The sequence below is a fragment of the Carassius auratus genome, chromosome 38 (genome assembly GCF_003368295.1).
Source record: "Carassius auratus strain Wakin chromosome 38, ASM336829v1, whole genome shotgun sequence".
NCBI lineage: Eukaryota > Metazoa > Chordata > Actinopteri > Cypriniformes > Cyprinidae > Carassius > Carassius auratus.
This window is the reverse complement of record NC_039280.1, coordinates 21,086,028-21,102,575: the sequence shown is the minus strand read 5'-3', so window position 1 is coordinate 21,102,575 and position 16,548 is coordinate 21,086,028. Positions and strand designations below refer to the sequence as shown.

Here is a 16,548-nt window from a genome sequence, read left to right as displayed (position 1 = left end):
CGTATTATCATTTAGCCCTTATTGAAATGCTACCGTATTTAGGCTTTTTGAAATGAGATTTCTGTCAGTCCTGTAATTAAGGTGTTTGTAATGTGTTTTTGTATTGGCTAAGCTCTCAGTAAGAAACAGACCAGTTTGGGTATCTTAAAATTAAAACATGGACTTTAGAGGCACAGCGAGATAAAAACCATTTTATATGTTTTAGCAATTACACAGGGAAGTCCGTAAATAAATTGCACAAAGCCTTTAAAAGAAGAATTAAGAAATATACTGTAGATGTTCAGTATCTCATAGAGGAGAATACCCTATAGAGATACCACTTGTTTGGTGAACAGTTCATCTTTGTTATGTAAGTGATGGCACACTGTGCTGAACAATAAAACGGCTACTGACAGATGTTTCTAGCATAGGCACCGGTCCCCCTGGGTGCTTGAGCTCGGAATGGCTGCGTACCCACGGTAAAACACAAGATATTCTCCATCAACTTTAAATGTAAAAAAATAGACTGCGATTTGTGAATCTCACAGCGTGTCCCTGTGCGTCATAATATAAAATAAAATTATCCTAAAAGGATCCGCACACTGTTGTTCTCCTTTTATTTAGAAAAATTAAACATTTTTACTGTGCATCATAATATACACAAATGACTTTTTTGAGAGGAGTTTTATTCCCCAAATCTACCAATAATGCGAACGTCGCATCAGACTCATCATTATGGTATTTACCTTCGTTCAATTCATGCATCTGTGAATACACATTATATTTTACCCTGCCTGCATTGCAAGGCATCCATTATACAGGTGCTGGTCCTATATTTAGAATATCATCAAAAAGTTTATTTATTTCACTAATTCCATTCAAAAAGTGAAACTTGTATATTATATTCATTCATTACAAACAGACTGATATATTTCAAATGTTTATTTATTTTAATTTTAATGATTATAACTGACAACTAAGGAAAATCCCAAATAGAATATTGTGAAAAGGTTCAATATTGATGGTGCCACACTCTAATCAGCTAATTAACTCAAAGCACCTGCAAAGGCCTTTAAATGGTCTCTCAGTCTAGTTCTGTAGGCTACACAATCATGGGGAAGAATGCTGACTTGACAGTTGTCCAAAAGATGACCATTGACACCTTGCACAAGGAGGGCAAGACACAAAAGGTCATTGTAAAAGAGGCTGGCTGTTCACAGAGCTCTGTGTCCAAGCACATTAATAGAGAGGTGAAGGGAAGGAAAAGATGTGGTGGGAAAAAAAGTATACAAGCAATAGGGTTAACTGCACCCTGGGGAGGATTGTGATATGAAACCCATTAAAAAATGTGGGGGAGATGGAAAGAGTGGACTGCAGCTGGAGTCAGTGCTTCAAGAACCACTACACACAGACGAATGCAAGACATGGGTTTCAGCTGTCGCATTCCTTGAGTCAAGCCACTCTTGAACAACAGACAGCATCAGAAGCGTCTCGCTTCAAAAAGGACTGGACTGCTGCTGAGTAGTCCAGTTATGTTCTCTGATAAAAGTAAATTTTGCTTTTCCTTTGGATATCAGGGTCCCATAGTCTGTAGGGAGACAGGTGAGGCACACAATCCACATTTCTTGAGGTCCAGTTTGAAGTTTCCACAGTCAGTGATGGTTTGCGGTGCCATGTCATCTGCTGGTGTTGGTCCACTGTGTTTTCTGAGGTCCAAGGTCAACACAGCTGTATACCAGGAAGTTTTAGAGCACCTCATGCTTCCTGCTGCTGGCCAACTTTATGGAGATGCAGATTTCATTTTCCAAGAGGACTTGGCACCTGCACACCATGCCAAAGCTACCAGTGCCTGGTTTGAGGGCCATGGTATCCCTGTTCTTAATTGGCCAGCAAACTCGCCTGACCTCAACCCCATAGAAAATCTATGGGGTACTGTGAAGAGGAACATGGAATATGTCAGACTCAACAATGCAGAAGAGCTGAGCAACAAAACTATCAGAGCAATCTGGGCTCTCATAACACCTGAGCAGTGCCACAAACTGATGGACTCCATGCCACGCTGAATTGCTGCAGTAATTCAGGCAAAATAAGCCCCAACTAAGTATTGAGTGCTGTACATGCTCATACTTTTTATTTCCATACTTTTTAGTTGGCCAAGATTTCTAAAAATCCTTTCTTTATATTGGTCTTAAGTTATATTCTAATTATCTGAGATACTGAATTTGTGATTTTCCTTAGTTGTCAGTTCTAACCATTAAAATTAAAAGAAATAAACATTTGAAATATATCAGTCTGTGTGTAATGAGTGAATAATATATAAGTTTCACTTTTTGAATGGAATTAGTGAAATAAATAAACGTTTTTTGATGATATTCTAATTATATGACCAGGACCTGTAAATTTTTCCTGTGTTAATGTCAGTATTAATGACTGCTGACTGTTTGATAACTTGTATTTGCAGTCAGTTTGTTTCTCTTTGCGAGACACAAATAACGCAAATTCTTCATCATGGAGTAAATGACTGTACTCTTGAAAAACTATCACAAAATATAATTAAGTATACAAGTATTATTTTGCTCAAGCAAAATTTTGTTGAGAATGTATTTGCACTGGCAAGTGTGAAAAAAACACACATCATAAATAAGAAATACATTTCAGCAAAAACATAAATCAACATCTATGGTTTTACACCAAGCAAGTTTAACTTTCTCATTAAAGTAATATTCAAATTCAAAGTTTGACACAGATGTGAAAACTATTGAGAGAAGTATTCATTGTGCATTGGTGTATATGCCACATTATGTATGTACCCATTTGTCCATTACTATTGTTCTCACATGTCTGTTTATGTTTTAATATACAGTTAATGTGTATGTCCTGCAGGCTGTTCGAGGATGCAGTGAGTAAACTCAACCTAGTGGCTCTAGTGGGTTTCCTGCATCAGCTCAGAAAAGCTTCACAGTCTCAACTCTTTGATTCGGTTACAGAAACTGGAGACTACTCTTTAGCCATGCCAGGTACCCAAAGATTATTGACACTTCCACCTTGTAAGTGACAGCTTAAAGGGTTAGTTCACCCAAAAATGAAAGTCAGTTCGTGTTTTATTCAGCCTCGAAGCATCTTAGGTGTATATGACTTTCTTCTTTCAGACGTATACAGTCAGAGTTATATTAAAAATTGTTGTGACTATTCCAAGCTCTATCATTGCAGTCAGCTGGTGTTGCAGTTGAACAGTACACTAGTCATCGAATAAAGTGAGCATTCACAATAAACGTGCCTCACATCGCTCTGGGTGTGAATAATACGAATCCATGAGTATTTGAAAGAAAAATATCCATATTTCAAACGTAATAAATAATTTTTCTCACTTATCCACGTTATCAATCATGCGTGGAAGCTGTTTGGGTGCATGAAGTAGGATGCTGGTGTGCATGATTAGTGATGAATGTGGAGTGAGAACAAAACAAAATTCCGGTCACAAATTAGTAGTACAAACCAAGGATTTGTAAAGAAAAATATAAACACAGTGTAGTTTCTTCTGTCCACCCTCAGAAAGATGGCCATCTCTGGAGCCGCACTCCTGTGGTTTAAGTCCTACCTCTCAGGTAGATCCTTCAGGGTGTCTTGGAAGGGTGAGGTTCACCCTTCTTGCTATTGGGGTTCCTCAAGGCTCAGTGCTTGGACCACTTCTCCTCTCCATCTACATGACGTCATTAGGATCTTTTATTCAGAAGCATGACTTTTCTTATTAATACTATGCTGATGACACTCAACTCTACTTTACATTCCAACCAGATGATCCGACGGTAGCTGCTCGCACTGCAGCCTGTCTGAGAGACATTTCTAGCTGTTCATCCATCACCTACAGCTCAACCTTTTAAGACAGAATTGCTGGTGGTTCCTGCTAACCCATTGTTTCATCACAACTTCTTTATACAGCTGGGTTCGTCAACCATAACTTCTGGCTGTCTTCCAGGACAGCCAGAAACCTAGGAGTTTCACAGCTTCACAGACCACATTGCTACAACGACCCGGTCCTGCAGGTTTGCCTTATACAACATTAGGAAGATTAGACCCTTCCTATCAGAGCAAGCCACCCAACTTCTTGTCCAAGCTCTTGTTCTCACCAGACTGGACTATTGTAATGCTCTCCTGGAGGGCCTTCCTGCATGTTCTATCAAGCCTCTGCAACTGATCCAGAATGCAGCAGTGAGAGTTGTCCAAATAATGCTCAAGTTACTCCTCTCCTCATCAGGTTACCTGGCTACCAGTAGCTTCGTGCATTAAATTCAAGGTACTGATGCTTGCCTACAAGACGACCACTGGCACTACACCAATATACCTAAACTCACTAGTTCAAACGTATGCGCCCTTCAGAAGCTTGCGTTCTGCAAGTGAACATCTTCGCCTGGAAAGACCTTAGTGACTAGAGCCATCGGCCAGTCATTTCTCTTAACTTGAGCCTCCTTCATAAGTACAATATCTCCTTCCCTGATGTTAGGCTGGTTCGTGTGCCATTTGCGGCGACTTTGAAGATTGACTAGGTACTCACGTCGCCACCGAACGACGTCGAACAGCGACTTGTGATGCCATCCCAAAGAGGTTCAAAATTGCTCTCACAGACCTATTCCTGGACTATTCCCAGCTGGTGGAATGACCTCCCAATCTCAATTAGAACAGCTGAGTTTTTGGTCATTGGCCAAAAAGATGTGTGATGTGTTTTTTGAAAGTGCTTTACCAACTAATACTAGCACTTACCTTTTCTTTTCTATTATATATATATATATATATATATATATATATATATATATATATATATAAAACAGAGCTATGTGTACTGTGCTAGACTAATTGTGACTAGTATGTTGCACCTCAACAGATAGTTAAACAGGATGAGGGTTGAAGAAAAAGTCGAAACCAAAAAGGTTCTTTTTCGGTGTTTTACTTAGAAATCTTCTTTCCCACAACGTTCATTTTTGTGAAACTACAATATAAACAGAAAATGTACATTAAGTATTAAGTATGAATAAAAGTAAATAGTAAGAAAGACAACAATAGTCTTCTTTGAAAATGTACAGCAAATGTTTTCTTAAATCCTATGAAATACTCTTTTTTTTTTTTTTAACATGGATGATATTAAATAAACAAACTTACAGACGATGGCCTCTTTGGCATGAAATAACAGAAGAATATATCTTTTATCAGAGAGACATCTGCTGCTGCATCACTGCTGTGGAGAAGTGAAAACTAAAATGGTCACCACGACCTCTTACCTAAGTCACATGATGCATCTTAACCAATTAAATAAAACCAAAATTAAATGACTGCATAAATAGTCAGAACACTCGCCGTCTGGTATTTTAGAAATACCACTACTAACAATGCAACAGTTCTGTAGAACATTATTCATTCTGTTCTTCTGATGACAGAAGAAGAATCACTTGGGATACAGGTCTCAGATAAGTTTTACACTTCCCATCCTTGGTGACATTGATTTCAATTTTCCTGACCTTTTCATCTTCGCCTGGAAAGACCTTAGTGACTAGAGCCATCGGCCAGTCATTTCTCTTAACTTGAGCCTCCTTCATAAGTACAATATCTCCTTCCCTGATGTTAGGCTGGTTCGTGTGCCATTTGCGTCGACTTTGAAGATTGACTAGGTACTCACGTCGCCACCTTTCCCAGAAGGTGCTGGCAAGTTGTTGAACTTGCTTCCATTTCTGGCGGCAAAAATCATTTTCAAAGTCCCCTGGAGGAGGAGACAAGACACCAACTTTCTGAGTCAAAAGAGTGGCTGGAGTCAACAGGGCGGGTGAATTTGGGTCACTTGAGATCGGTGCGAGAGGTCTTGAGTTCATAATTGCAGAAACTTCTGCCAAGAATGTAGCCAGCATTTCATGAGTGAGATGAGAGTGACTGTTTTGAAGCAGCATGGAGTCTAATATGCAACGTGCAACTCCGATAAGTCGCTCCCAAGCTCCTCCCATATGGGATGCATGTGGGGGATTAAAGATCCAACGACATCCTTCCTCATTCAAGTAGCTCCTAAAACTAAGCTCATCTGCAAGCATTCCCAGCTCCTTACAAGCACCCTTGAAATTTGTGCCACAGTCTGATCTGATTTGTTTTGCTGGACCCCTTATGGCAAAGATGCGCCGGAGGGCGTTGATAAAGGTAGATGCATCAAGAGAATCAATCAGCTCAAAGTGCACTGCACAAATACTCAAACAGGTAAAAATGAGTACCCATCTTTTGCTGTTTGCCAAGCCACCTCGAGTACGGTGAGAGGCGACCATCCAGGGCCCAAAGACGTCAAGGCCGACATAAGTGAAAGGTGGATCAGTAGCTAGTCGATCAGGAGGAAGATCTGCCATTTTCTGTTCAACAATTCTTCCTCTGAGTTTCTGACAGATAATGCATTTATGGATCACACTATGAATGCGTTTTCTCGCCCCGACAATCCAGAATCCTGCATTTCTGATTGCACCTTCTGTAAAAAGGCGACCTTGGTGTTTGACCCGTTCATGAAAGTGTCTAGTGATGAGAAGGGCTATGTGGCTTTTCCCAGGAATGATAACAGGATGCTTTTCTCCTTGTTCTATAGGAGCATGCTTGAGTCTGCCACCTACTCTCAGAAGCCCATCTCGGTCAATGAAGGGGTTCAGAGTTCTCAGTCCACTGTTTTTTTGGATTTCCTTTCCTTCAGAAAGACGAGTAAACTCAACACGGTAGCTCTCCTGTTGGATACATTGTAATATCACAACTTTTGCCTGTGAAAGTTCCTCTGGGAGTGCTTTGTCACAAAGATGCCATTTTTTACAGGTACTTGCTAACTCAGTTTCGAGTCTTAATGAATGAATGATGTGAATTAAGTTGGATATAGCTTGTAAGAGACATTTCCAGGTCGAAAAGCGCTCAAAGCGATGTGAGCCAAGTTTAACAGGAAAGTCATGGAGTGTCAGACCTGTACGGTTAGAGTGTACTTCCACATCTGAATCAGGGTCAATTAGTTTGTATGATGGATTGTCTTCAAGACACTCTGAATCAGGATGAGAAAGAAATGCAGGCCCAGAAAGCCATGTAGAATCTTTCAAGTCTGAGGCGGGCACTGAACGGGTTGCATGATCAGCAAGGTTTTGACTTGTGGAAATGTAATGCCACTGTTCTGGCCTTTTAGATTTCCTAATCCGCTGGACTCTATTACTCACGTATACGTAAAACCGTCTGGTTTGGTTATGAATATACCCCAACACTACTTTACTGTCGGAATAGAATTCTACAGCGTCTGGAGTAATATCCATCTCACCTTGAATGAGTTCTGCCACTTCTACTGCCAGGACTGCTGCTCCAAGCTCTAATCAAGGTACAGTGTGAGCAGACAGTGGAGCAAGCTTAGCCTTGCCTATCACAAACCCTACTGTACATGATCCATTGTCATTCATCACTCTCAGGTAAGCTACTGCTGCAATTGCCTTTGTGGAAGCATCTGAGAAAACGTGAATTTCTTTCCTTTTAGCTGAAGATAGCGAAACCTTTCAGTACACTCTGGGTATTTCAAATTGAGCTAGATCTTGCAAAGAGTTTTTCCAAGCCTCCCATTCAGCTTCCCTGACTGTTGGTAGAGGGGCATCCCAGTCTTTCGTGTCTGCTGTCAGGTCACGAAGAAGGAACTTTCCTTGTAACGTAACAGGTGCTGCCAACCCAAGAGGGTCAAAAACGCTGTTGACAGTTGCTAAGACACCTCTACGTGTAAAAGGCTTCTCTTCTGCATCAACACGAAAAGTGAAAGTGTCTGTTTTAAGATTCCAGCTCAGACCAAGGCTCCTCTGAAAAGGTAGAGTATCTTTTTCCAGATCGAGGTCCTTGAGATATTTCACATGGTCCTCCACAGGAAAGGCATTCATTACATCAGGACTGTTAGATGCTATTTTATGAAGCCTCAGGTTGGAACTTGCTAGCATCTCCTAAGTTCTTTTCAACAGACCAACTGCTTCCACAGCCGTGGGCACTGATTTCAGGCCATCATCCACATAAAAATTACGCTCCACAAAGGCTCTTGCATCTTTCCCAAACTCAAGTTCTCCATGTTGAGCTGCACAATGAAGTCCATAGATTGCTACTGCGGGACTATTCCCAAAGACATGGACCTTCATCCTATACTCTGTGACATCTTTCGAGAGGTCATTGTCCTCAAACCACAAGAAGCGGAGAAAGTTGCGGTGATCTTCTCTCACCACAAAGCTATGGAACATCTGTTCAATGTCAGCAGTAAATGCAACTGCTTCTTTACGGAAACGCAGCAAAACACCCAGCAATCAGTTATTCAGGTCAGGTCCTGAGAGAAGCACTTGATTCAAAGAAAGGCCTTTGTACTGAGCACTAGAGTCAAAAACAACTCTGATCTGTCCTGGCTTGCGAGGGTGATAGACACCAAATATAGGCAGGTACCACACTTCCTCATTTTTCATCACAGGTGGAGCTAATTCTGCATGACCTGCATCGAAAATCCTTTGCATGAATGTGAAGAAATGTTCCTGCATTTGAGGCTTCTTCCTTAGTGTCTGTTGAAGTGACAAGAGACGTTTCCTACTCAGGTCCCTATTGTTGGGTAGCTGTTGCCGTGGAATACGCAAAGGAAGAGGTGCCACCCAGCTGTTAGAGCTGTCAATGAACATTTCCTTGTCCATCAGTTTCAAGAATGCACGATCTTCAATGGAAGGGGCTATCTTTTCATCGTCTTGAGTCCGTTCGAAAATAGTGTTACCCAGCAAGTACTCAGGGCAGGTGGATGGGTAAAAGCGACAGCCATGTAAAGAGATGGGATGATTTTTACTGCTTAGCTTCTCTTTCACCTGTATCTGATTAGGACATGGCTCACATATGCTTGGGCGTCCATTGAGAAGTATGTTTGTGCGGAACACGTCAACTGTGCTAGGTTTATGCGCTGACCCCAAGCAGACATTTCCCACTATCACCCAGCCAAAGTCAAGTTTTTGGGCGTACGGTGAATTGTTCAAACCATTGAGCTGTTTCCTCACTTTGTGGACTTGGATGATGTCTCTCCCTAAGAGAAGCAGTATCTTAGCACATGGATCTATCTCTGGTATTTCTTGAGCAATAGATATCAAGTGAGGGAACTGGCGTGCAATGGTGGGAGATGGGATCTCAGAATGGTCGTCAGGCATATAATTACACTCGATGAGTGTTGGAAGTGACACGTGTGTCTTTCCATCCATAGATACAGCTTGAAACCCAGTGGCTCTTCTTCCTGAAGTTTCTGTTAACCCAGCACAAGCTTGAAGAGTGTATGGATGCTCTGTTCCTTTTACTTTGAATAGATCAAAAAACTCAGGTCTAGCTAGAGATCTATTACTTTGCTCATCGAGCACTGCATACATCTTGACCATAATTTCTGGATGATCCTCATGATATACTCCTATCAAGCATATCTTAGAGCATGATTTGGGTATAGGACTGTCTCCACAAATCTCTGTGCATTGTGAAGTTACGGTAGGAGAAGGGCTTTTATCCTCCTCCCCGCCATGATCTGATGAAGGGTCTTTGTTGGCCCACGGTGGAGGACCAGGATGAAGTGCAGACACGCGTCGCTTTCACATTCATTACATTTGATTACTGCCTTGCAGTTCTTTGCCAAGTGAACCGTCGAAGCACAACACCTATAGCACACACCATTTTCTCTAAGCAGTGTTTGCCTTTCTTCTAGAGTCTTCGCTCTAAACCCACGGCAACGTCTCAGAGGATGGGGTTTGTTTTTATGTATAGGACACTGCTTTTCAACATCAATAGGTTCATTTTCGGAACTTCTTGTGGGAAGAAATCCGGTTGACGATGTTACACCCGTCTTGTGTGTAGACACAGCCATTCTTCTTTGCAATTGTCTTTTAACCAACGGTTCTGCTTTGATCTGGGTTGTACAGACTGCACTATAGCTAAAGCTTGGATCGTTTCGAGTACGTGCTTCCTGACAGACAAAGTCAGTAAGAAAGGAGAATGAAGGGAAGGTAACGTTGTACTTCCTTTTGTACTCAGAACCCTGATAAATCCATTTTTCTTGCAGGTGATAAGGCAGCTTCTCCACGATCGGATTGACTCCTCTGGAGGTGTCCAGATAAGAAAGTCCTGTCAAGTAGCCTTCAGCTTTAGCAGACTGAACCTCACGTAGCAGATCTCCGAGCTCTTGTAATTTCAGAGGATCTTGTTTATTGATTTTTGGAAATTTCTCAATTTTGTCAAAAAGTGCTTTCTCAACCACTTCCGGGGATCCATACATCTCTTCTAGCCGATCCCATGCCATTTTAAGCCCTGCGTCAGGATACCTTATATTCACTGACCTGATGCGTCTCACATATTCTGATGACCGACTGCCTAACCACTTAATCAGTAAATCCAACTGCTCACTGGAAGAGAGTTTGAGCCCACTGGTGGCATTTAAGAAAGAGGATTTCCAAGCCCAGTAGTTTTCTGGGTGATCGTCGAATATTGTGAGCCCGGAACTAATGATCTCACGGCGGGCAAGAAACCTTGCTAAATCACTCATTTCAACTTCTCCGTGGGAAGGTGACTGCATAGGAACGCCGGAATTGAAAGTCTGTGCAAGGGGCCAGTAATTAACTGGACTGTACGTGGCAGACTGAGGCTTTTCAATCTTGTTAGCGTAAGGCTTTGAGATTGAATCGTTGACTTGTTCAACAAAATCAGGTGGCACACTCCTATGAGAGCTTTCCTTTAACTGCTTGTTTTCACTTCCATAAAGGTTCATGAAATCAACAGGTGGAGTGGCTAAACTTGTTTCCTCAGGAGGAACAACAATGGAGTTATTTGTGTGCTGCTCCACATAATCACTCGTGCGCTGCACAGGGTCTGCAGCAGGAGCAATCGGGCTATGTGAACGATAACTGCCTTCCTCCATGCTCTCTACAGCCTCCTCTAATATTCTTGCCTCGGCCATAGCAGCCGCAGCCTCCTTTTCATGTTCTAGTGCTGTAAGACTGCCTTCCATGCGAACTTTTTCTACTTTCATTTCAGTTTCTTTCTTGACATAATATGCACGTGTACGCTCTGCCTCAGCTCTAGCTCGTACTTTGGCAGCAGCCATGCTAGCCGATGTCCTACTAGACCTTTTTGATGATGCTTGTTGAACGTGTAACAACAGAACTAGTTTTCAGCATCTTCTCAGTCTCAGATTTCCTGTCACCCTCCATGACATAAAACGCATAGATAGTACCTCAAAGTTCAAGACTTGATGAAGAAATGAGATATGAGGAGATCATTCACTTGAGAGCAGACTCTGTAGCTTGAATGAAGAGATTCCGTCTTTCTATTGCATTGAAGCTCCGTCTTTTCACTATTCTGTCCCTGATGCAAGTATGTTGCACCTCAACAGATAGTTAAACAGGATGAGGGTTGAAGAAAAAGTCGAAACCAAAAAGGTTATTTTTCGGTGTTTTACTTAGAAATCTTCTTTCCCACAATGTACATTTTTGTGGAACTACAATACAAACAGAAAATGTACATTAAGTATTAAGTATGAATAAAAGTAAATAGTAAGAAAGACAACAATAGTCTTCTTTGAAAATGTACAGCAAATGTTTTCTTAAATCCTATGAAATACTCTCTTTTTTTTTTTAACATGGATGATATTAAATAAACAAACTTACAGACGATGGGCTCTTTGGCATGAAATAACAGAACAATATATCTTTTATCAGAGAGACATCTGCTGCTGCATCACTGCTGTGGAGAAGTGAAAACTAAAATGGCCACCACGACCTCTAACCTAAGTCACATGATGCATCTTAACCAATTAAATAAAACCAAAATTAAATGACTACATAAATAGTCAGAACAGTGACTTTTCATGGCACTTGTATACTGTTGTTCTCTCGTTGGTCTGGTTGCTTCTATTGTTCTCAAGTCGGTTTGGATAAAAGAGTTTGCTAAATGATTAAATGTAAATGTAATTTTCATTCTTGGGTGAACTGACCCTTTAACTTATTTTATAAATGTTGCTTATTTTTATATATATATATTTTTTATGTTTATTGCTAGAAAATAATGAGGTCGGAAAAATCAGGGTTTTAAAGAAGCAAATTCAGGCAAATACCACGTTTTGCATTAGGGTTGAACAAAATGCTAGTCTTTTATGGAAACTAAAATTGAATTATTTTAGTACTATTCAGCTCACCGAATATTCACGTAAAATTTAGTTGGACCTCCTGAAGTCAATGAACAATATTTTCTAAACTTAATGCACTCTTTTAGGAGTTTTACAGCCCCTTTTTTTCTTGTTGCCCCTTTTTTGTCCTTCACCTCTTTTGGTTTTCATTTAAAGGGGAGGCAAAGTCAACCCAGGACAAGCGTAGTGCCCTCCACCTCTTCCGGCTGGGAGAAGCCATGCTTCGCATTGTGAAGAACAAGAGCAGACCGCTGCTTCACATGATGAGAGCCTGGAGTGTAGTAGCGCCCCACCTGGTGGAGGTGAGAAAAGACAAATCCATCATGAGACTAATACATCCATAAGTAGCAGCAGGTTTTTTTCTGTTTTGTAACTTACAGCCAAGTGTAACATATTTATTTTTTATTGTTCCCACAGGCGGCCTGTCATAAGGAGCGACATGTATCCCAGAAGGCTGTGTCCTTCATCCATGATGTTCTGCTGGAGGTTCTGAGCAGCTGGGCAGAGCTGCCACACTTTCATTTTAATGAAGCTCTCTTCAGGCCTTTTGAGCACATTATGCAGCTGGAGCTCTGTGATGAAGATGTCCAAGATCAGGTCTGACATTCTCACTTATCATGCAGACAAACTGAAGGATGGTATAAACACAGCCATGTCTAAGTGCCACGTATTTTTACTCTATAATAAGTTAACTGCGGTGTCCTGTGCGTCCGTCTGTTCTTGTACAGGTGATAACATCCATTGGGGAGCTGGTGGAGATGTGCTCAGCTCAAATCCAGTCTGGCTGGAGGCCGCTGTTCAGTGCTCTCCGAACTGTGCATGGAAACAAAACGGATATGAAGGATTACCTGATAGGAGAATACTCTATGGGTCAGTGAAATTTGCTGTATTGTTAATTGTCTTCGCAAAATATTAAATTTTCCCTCTGATTTAATGCAAAACATGCAATATAGGAATTTTTCTTTGCAGCCTCTCATGGCTTTTTTTCTTTCATATCAATAAGCATTAATTTAAATCAAATATTTATTTAAAATAAAATACATAATTCTGTAGCACATTCATATACCTTCATTTGATGCTCTGAACTCTAGCAATCTCTTTTATATTCTATCTACTTGATTTATTTTTATTTATATAAAAAAAAAAAAAACTTGCTATTAGGGCTGTGCAATTAATCGAAAAAACTTTGGCCTCCAACGATTATAAAAACACAACAATCGAGATAAAACGATTATTGCGCCCCATTCCTCCCCCTTTTGCAGTGCTGCGATTTCGTTCATAGAGCTGTAGTCAAGTCCGGCTTTGTCGAGTCCAAGTCAAGTCCAAGTCCAGGACTAGTCGAGACCGAGTCAAGACCGAGTCCAAAGAGGTTCGAGTCCAAGTCAAGTCCAAGTCCAAAAGTTTCGAGTCCAAGTCCAAGACCGAGTCCAAATGAGTGAAAAAAGGCTCCTATTCAAGACCACATACTTAACTACTGATAATGTTTGTGATGCGAGAGAAAGCATATCTCCTATTCTAAGAAAATCATTTTACATTATTATTTGTAATGATCAAAAAGCATGTGCAAAGTAACAACTCTGTAGGACAGGGGTCTCCAAACTACATCCTGGATGGCCAATGTCCTGAAAAGTTTAGCTCCAACTGGCCTTAAAACACCTGGAAGATTAGTGTGTCTAGTAAGAGCTTGATTAGGTTCAAGTGTGTATAATTAGGGTTAAAGCTAACAGGGGCGTTAAACAAGATCCTGGGCCCTATGCATAGGCAGTCCTGATGGGCCCCCATGGCCCCCACCCATGAAAATATCCAGGTAAAATAAAATATATTTCAGATTCATACTTTTCAAGGGCCCTCTCTTCCTTTTGGGGCCTTGCTAATGAGTGGTTTTACCCCCAGTCCGACCCTGGGAGCTAAACTTGGATAAACAAACAAAGTTTGGAACTGTAAGGTCAAATAATTTTTATGTACTTTATTTTTTGTTGACATTATATCTGTGGTCAAAAATGTATATGACTATGCCTAATTGGCACAGTGCACAGACACACACAAAGCTCGGGATATGACAAATGCGCGCAGCAAGGCTAGAATGGATACGTTTGGCTCTACTGGGCATGCGCACATAAATACAGCAATTTTTGTCATACTGTGCTAGTGCTTGCATAGACTAGTCGAGCTCTGTCGGAAACAATCAACTACTCCAGCATGCATTAACCATAATGCATACAAAGTGTTTGCAAGTACGACGTGAATTTTAGAATTACAATATTGCGTGGAGCTGTTACTATATGACCTTATCTATGTTGCACGTAAAAATAAAATAGGCCTATGTAATGTAATAATTAGGGTTGTACATGAAGCCGAATACCTTATTCGGAATGGCACGGATAATGGCTTAAAAAACGAATAACGCTCAAGGAATAATTCTGCCTGAATACTCGGCTGAAGCTGACACAGTCTGGTGTTTGCTAGATAACAGGTGAGCCAGGGCATCAGCGCCAGAAGTGAATGAATGTAAACTTTATGAGTGAAAATAGCGCAAATCAAACACCCCATTGTTGTCGCCTCTCTGTGCATCTCTCAGAAATCAGAGCGTTGCAAGAGTAATTTTTCCTATAATAATACATCATAGCTACACGTTATATTATTTGTATATATTTAAAATGCAAATATTGAAAGCTTAGGCTACCATGATACGAATGAATGGAATAAGCACAATCAAACAGCCGCGCTGCGCGTCTCAGTCTCTCAAAAACCAAATCAATTCTCTCTCAAAAGTAGGCTAATAATCAACATAGATATGGATACATTGTCTACTTGTCCTACATGTTTGCATCTTTATGTTTTGCTGGTTTGTGCGACACACACACATCTGTTTAGTGAAGTCGACTATACATTATAGACTCGCTCAAAGTGTTCTGCGTAATGAAATGTGTGCATTAAATGGATTCAGTCATGTTCAAATGATCACTATGACACGTTTGTCATGACATCTCTCTGCTTGCATGATAAATATTATTTTAGAAATTAATAATTAATTCAGTTTAACACGACATACTTGTTCAGTGATAACTACGAAAAAATATATAAAAAGTCATAACAGTCTTATCAAGTAACTGTACGATGTTGTATCCGAATGCAGATAGGAAAAATTTTGTGATTGTTACAGATACAAATACTGGCTGTTACATGAAAATGTAAATATGTAATGTCATATATAAAGTTTTTAAAATTTACATATGTAATTGTTGCATAAGGCTATACATTAATACGCGTTTATTGATAAAAAAAAAGGCTATCTAGGTGTAGACGTAAATAAAACAATCTAACAGGTAGAAAATTAAATTAGAAACATCTAAACTTTTCAGGTCGCAGTAAGTGCACCGCTGGTCATGCACATCTTTTCCCGGAACAATACTGAAAGCTAAGATGGAGAAACAGATGATCATAGTTGTACAAGGATAGCCATTTTGTAAATGAATCTATTAGCAGAGCTACTGCAAGTGATTTTAAGTGCTGGAATTCCATTTATTCTTTGCTGAAACTTCTGCGTCATCATGGAGAGCGGGTCATGGTTGCCCAGCAACAGCAGACGCCACTGGAGCGCGAGCGCAGATTACAGAGTGCTTTGGAAATAAGGAGAGCGGCGCGCCTAGCGTTTTCCACACAGTTTCAGTCGCGACATCGTGCAAATGTGGTTTTGTTTTGAAGGAGACATTTTTTATTTTATTTTTTTTGCTGGACTCGGTCGAGACCAACTAGAAGACTTGGCGAGTCCAATGGCCAAGTCCGAGACAAGTCCGAGTGCAAATTCAACGAGTCCGAGACAAGTCCGAGACGACAGAAAAATGTCTCGAGTCCGGACTCGAGTCCAAGACCGGACTCGAGTACTACAGCCCTATTCGTTCATCCAAAAAAGCCCAGTTTCCTGTCCAAATCAGTAAAATCATGTAACGTGACATTTGCAAAATGGATGTGCTTGATTTATCGAAGTATATTTATTCATGTTTTTAAAAGAGTGAAAGAGAACTTGCGTTGCTTCTCAGGAAGAGATATAGCCTAAGCCCAAAGGTGGAACACAACTCAGACATGTAAAGTCATCTTATAGAAAAATAGAAGATTTTCCATATATACCTTCGTTTGTCATGTAATAAATGAACGTAAAGACACTTGAGAATGAAAATACGCTTGTGATGGTAATTTGGATCCATGCTTAAAGGACAGCGGGCTGTTTGATTTTACATTTGATCATTCATTTCTGTAGAAGGATGTACCTTTTCATATCAACTGCAATAAATACAGATCAGAGCCAAACTGAAATGAGACATTAAATAGTATTGTGAAATAAATGAAATAATCATACTGCTTGATACTTGCAT

General features: G+C 40.5%; 1 protein-coding gene across 2 annotated transcripts in view; it reads left to right on the top strand.

Annotated features, from left to right (window-relative positions):
* arfgef3 (ARFGEF family member 3) overlaps window positions 1-16,548 on the top strand; it is a 58,236-nt gene that overhangs the window by 21,240 nt on the left and 20,448 nt on the right. For both annotated transcript variants that reach the window (XM_026224723.1, XM_026224722.1), the window contains exons 20-23: window positions 2,863-2,996; window positions 12,332-12,477; window positions 12,593-12,772; window positions 12,904-13,045. In XM_026224723.1, the coding sequence (XP_026080508.1) occupies window positions 2,863-2,996; window positions 12,332-12,477; window positions 12,593-12,772; window positions 12,904-13,045 (602 nt within the window). The remainder of the gene's footprint in view (window positions 1-2,862; window positions 2,997-12,331; window positions 12,478-12,592; window positions 12,773-12,903; window positions 13,046-16,548) is intronic.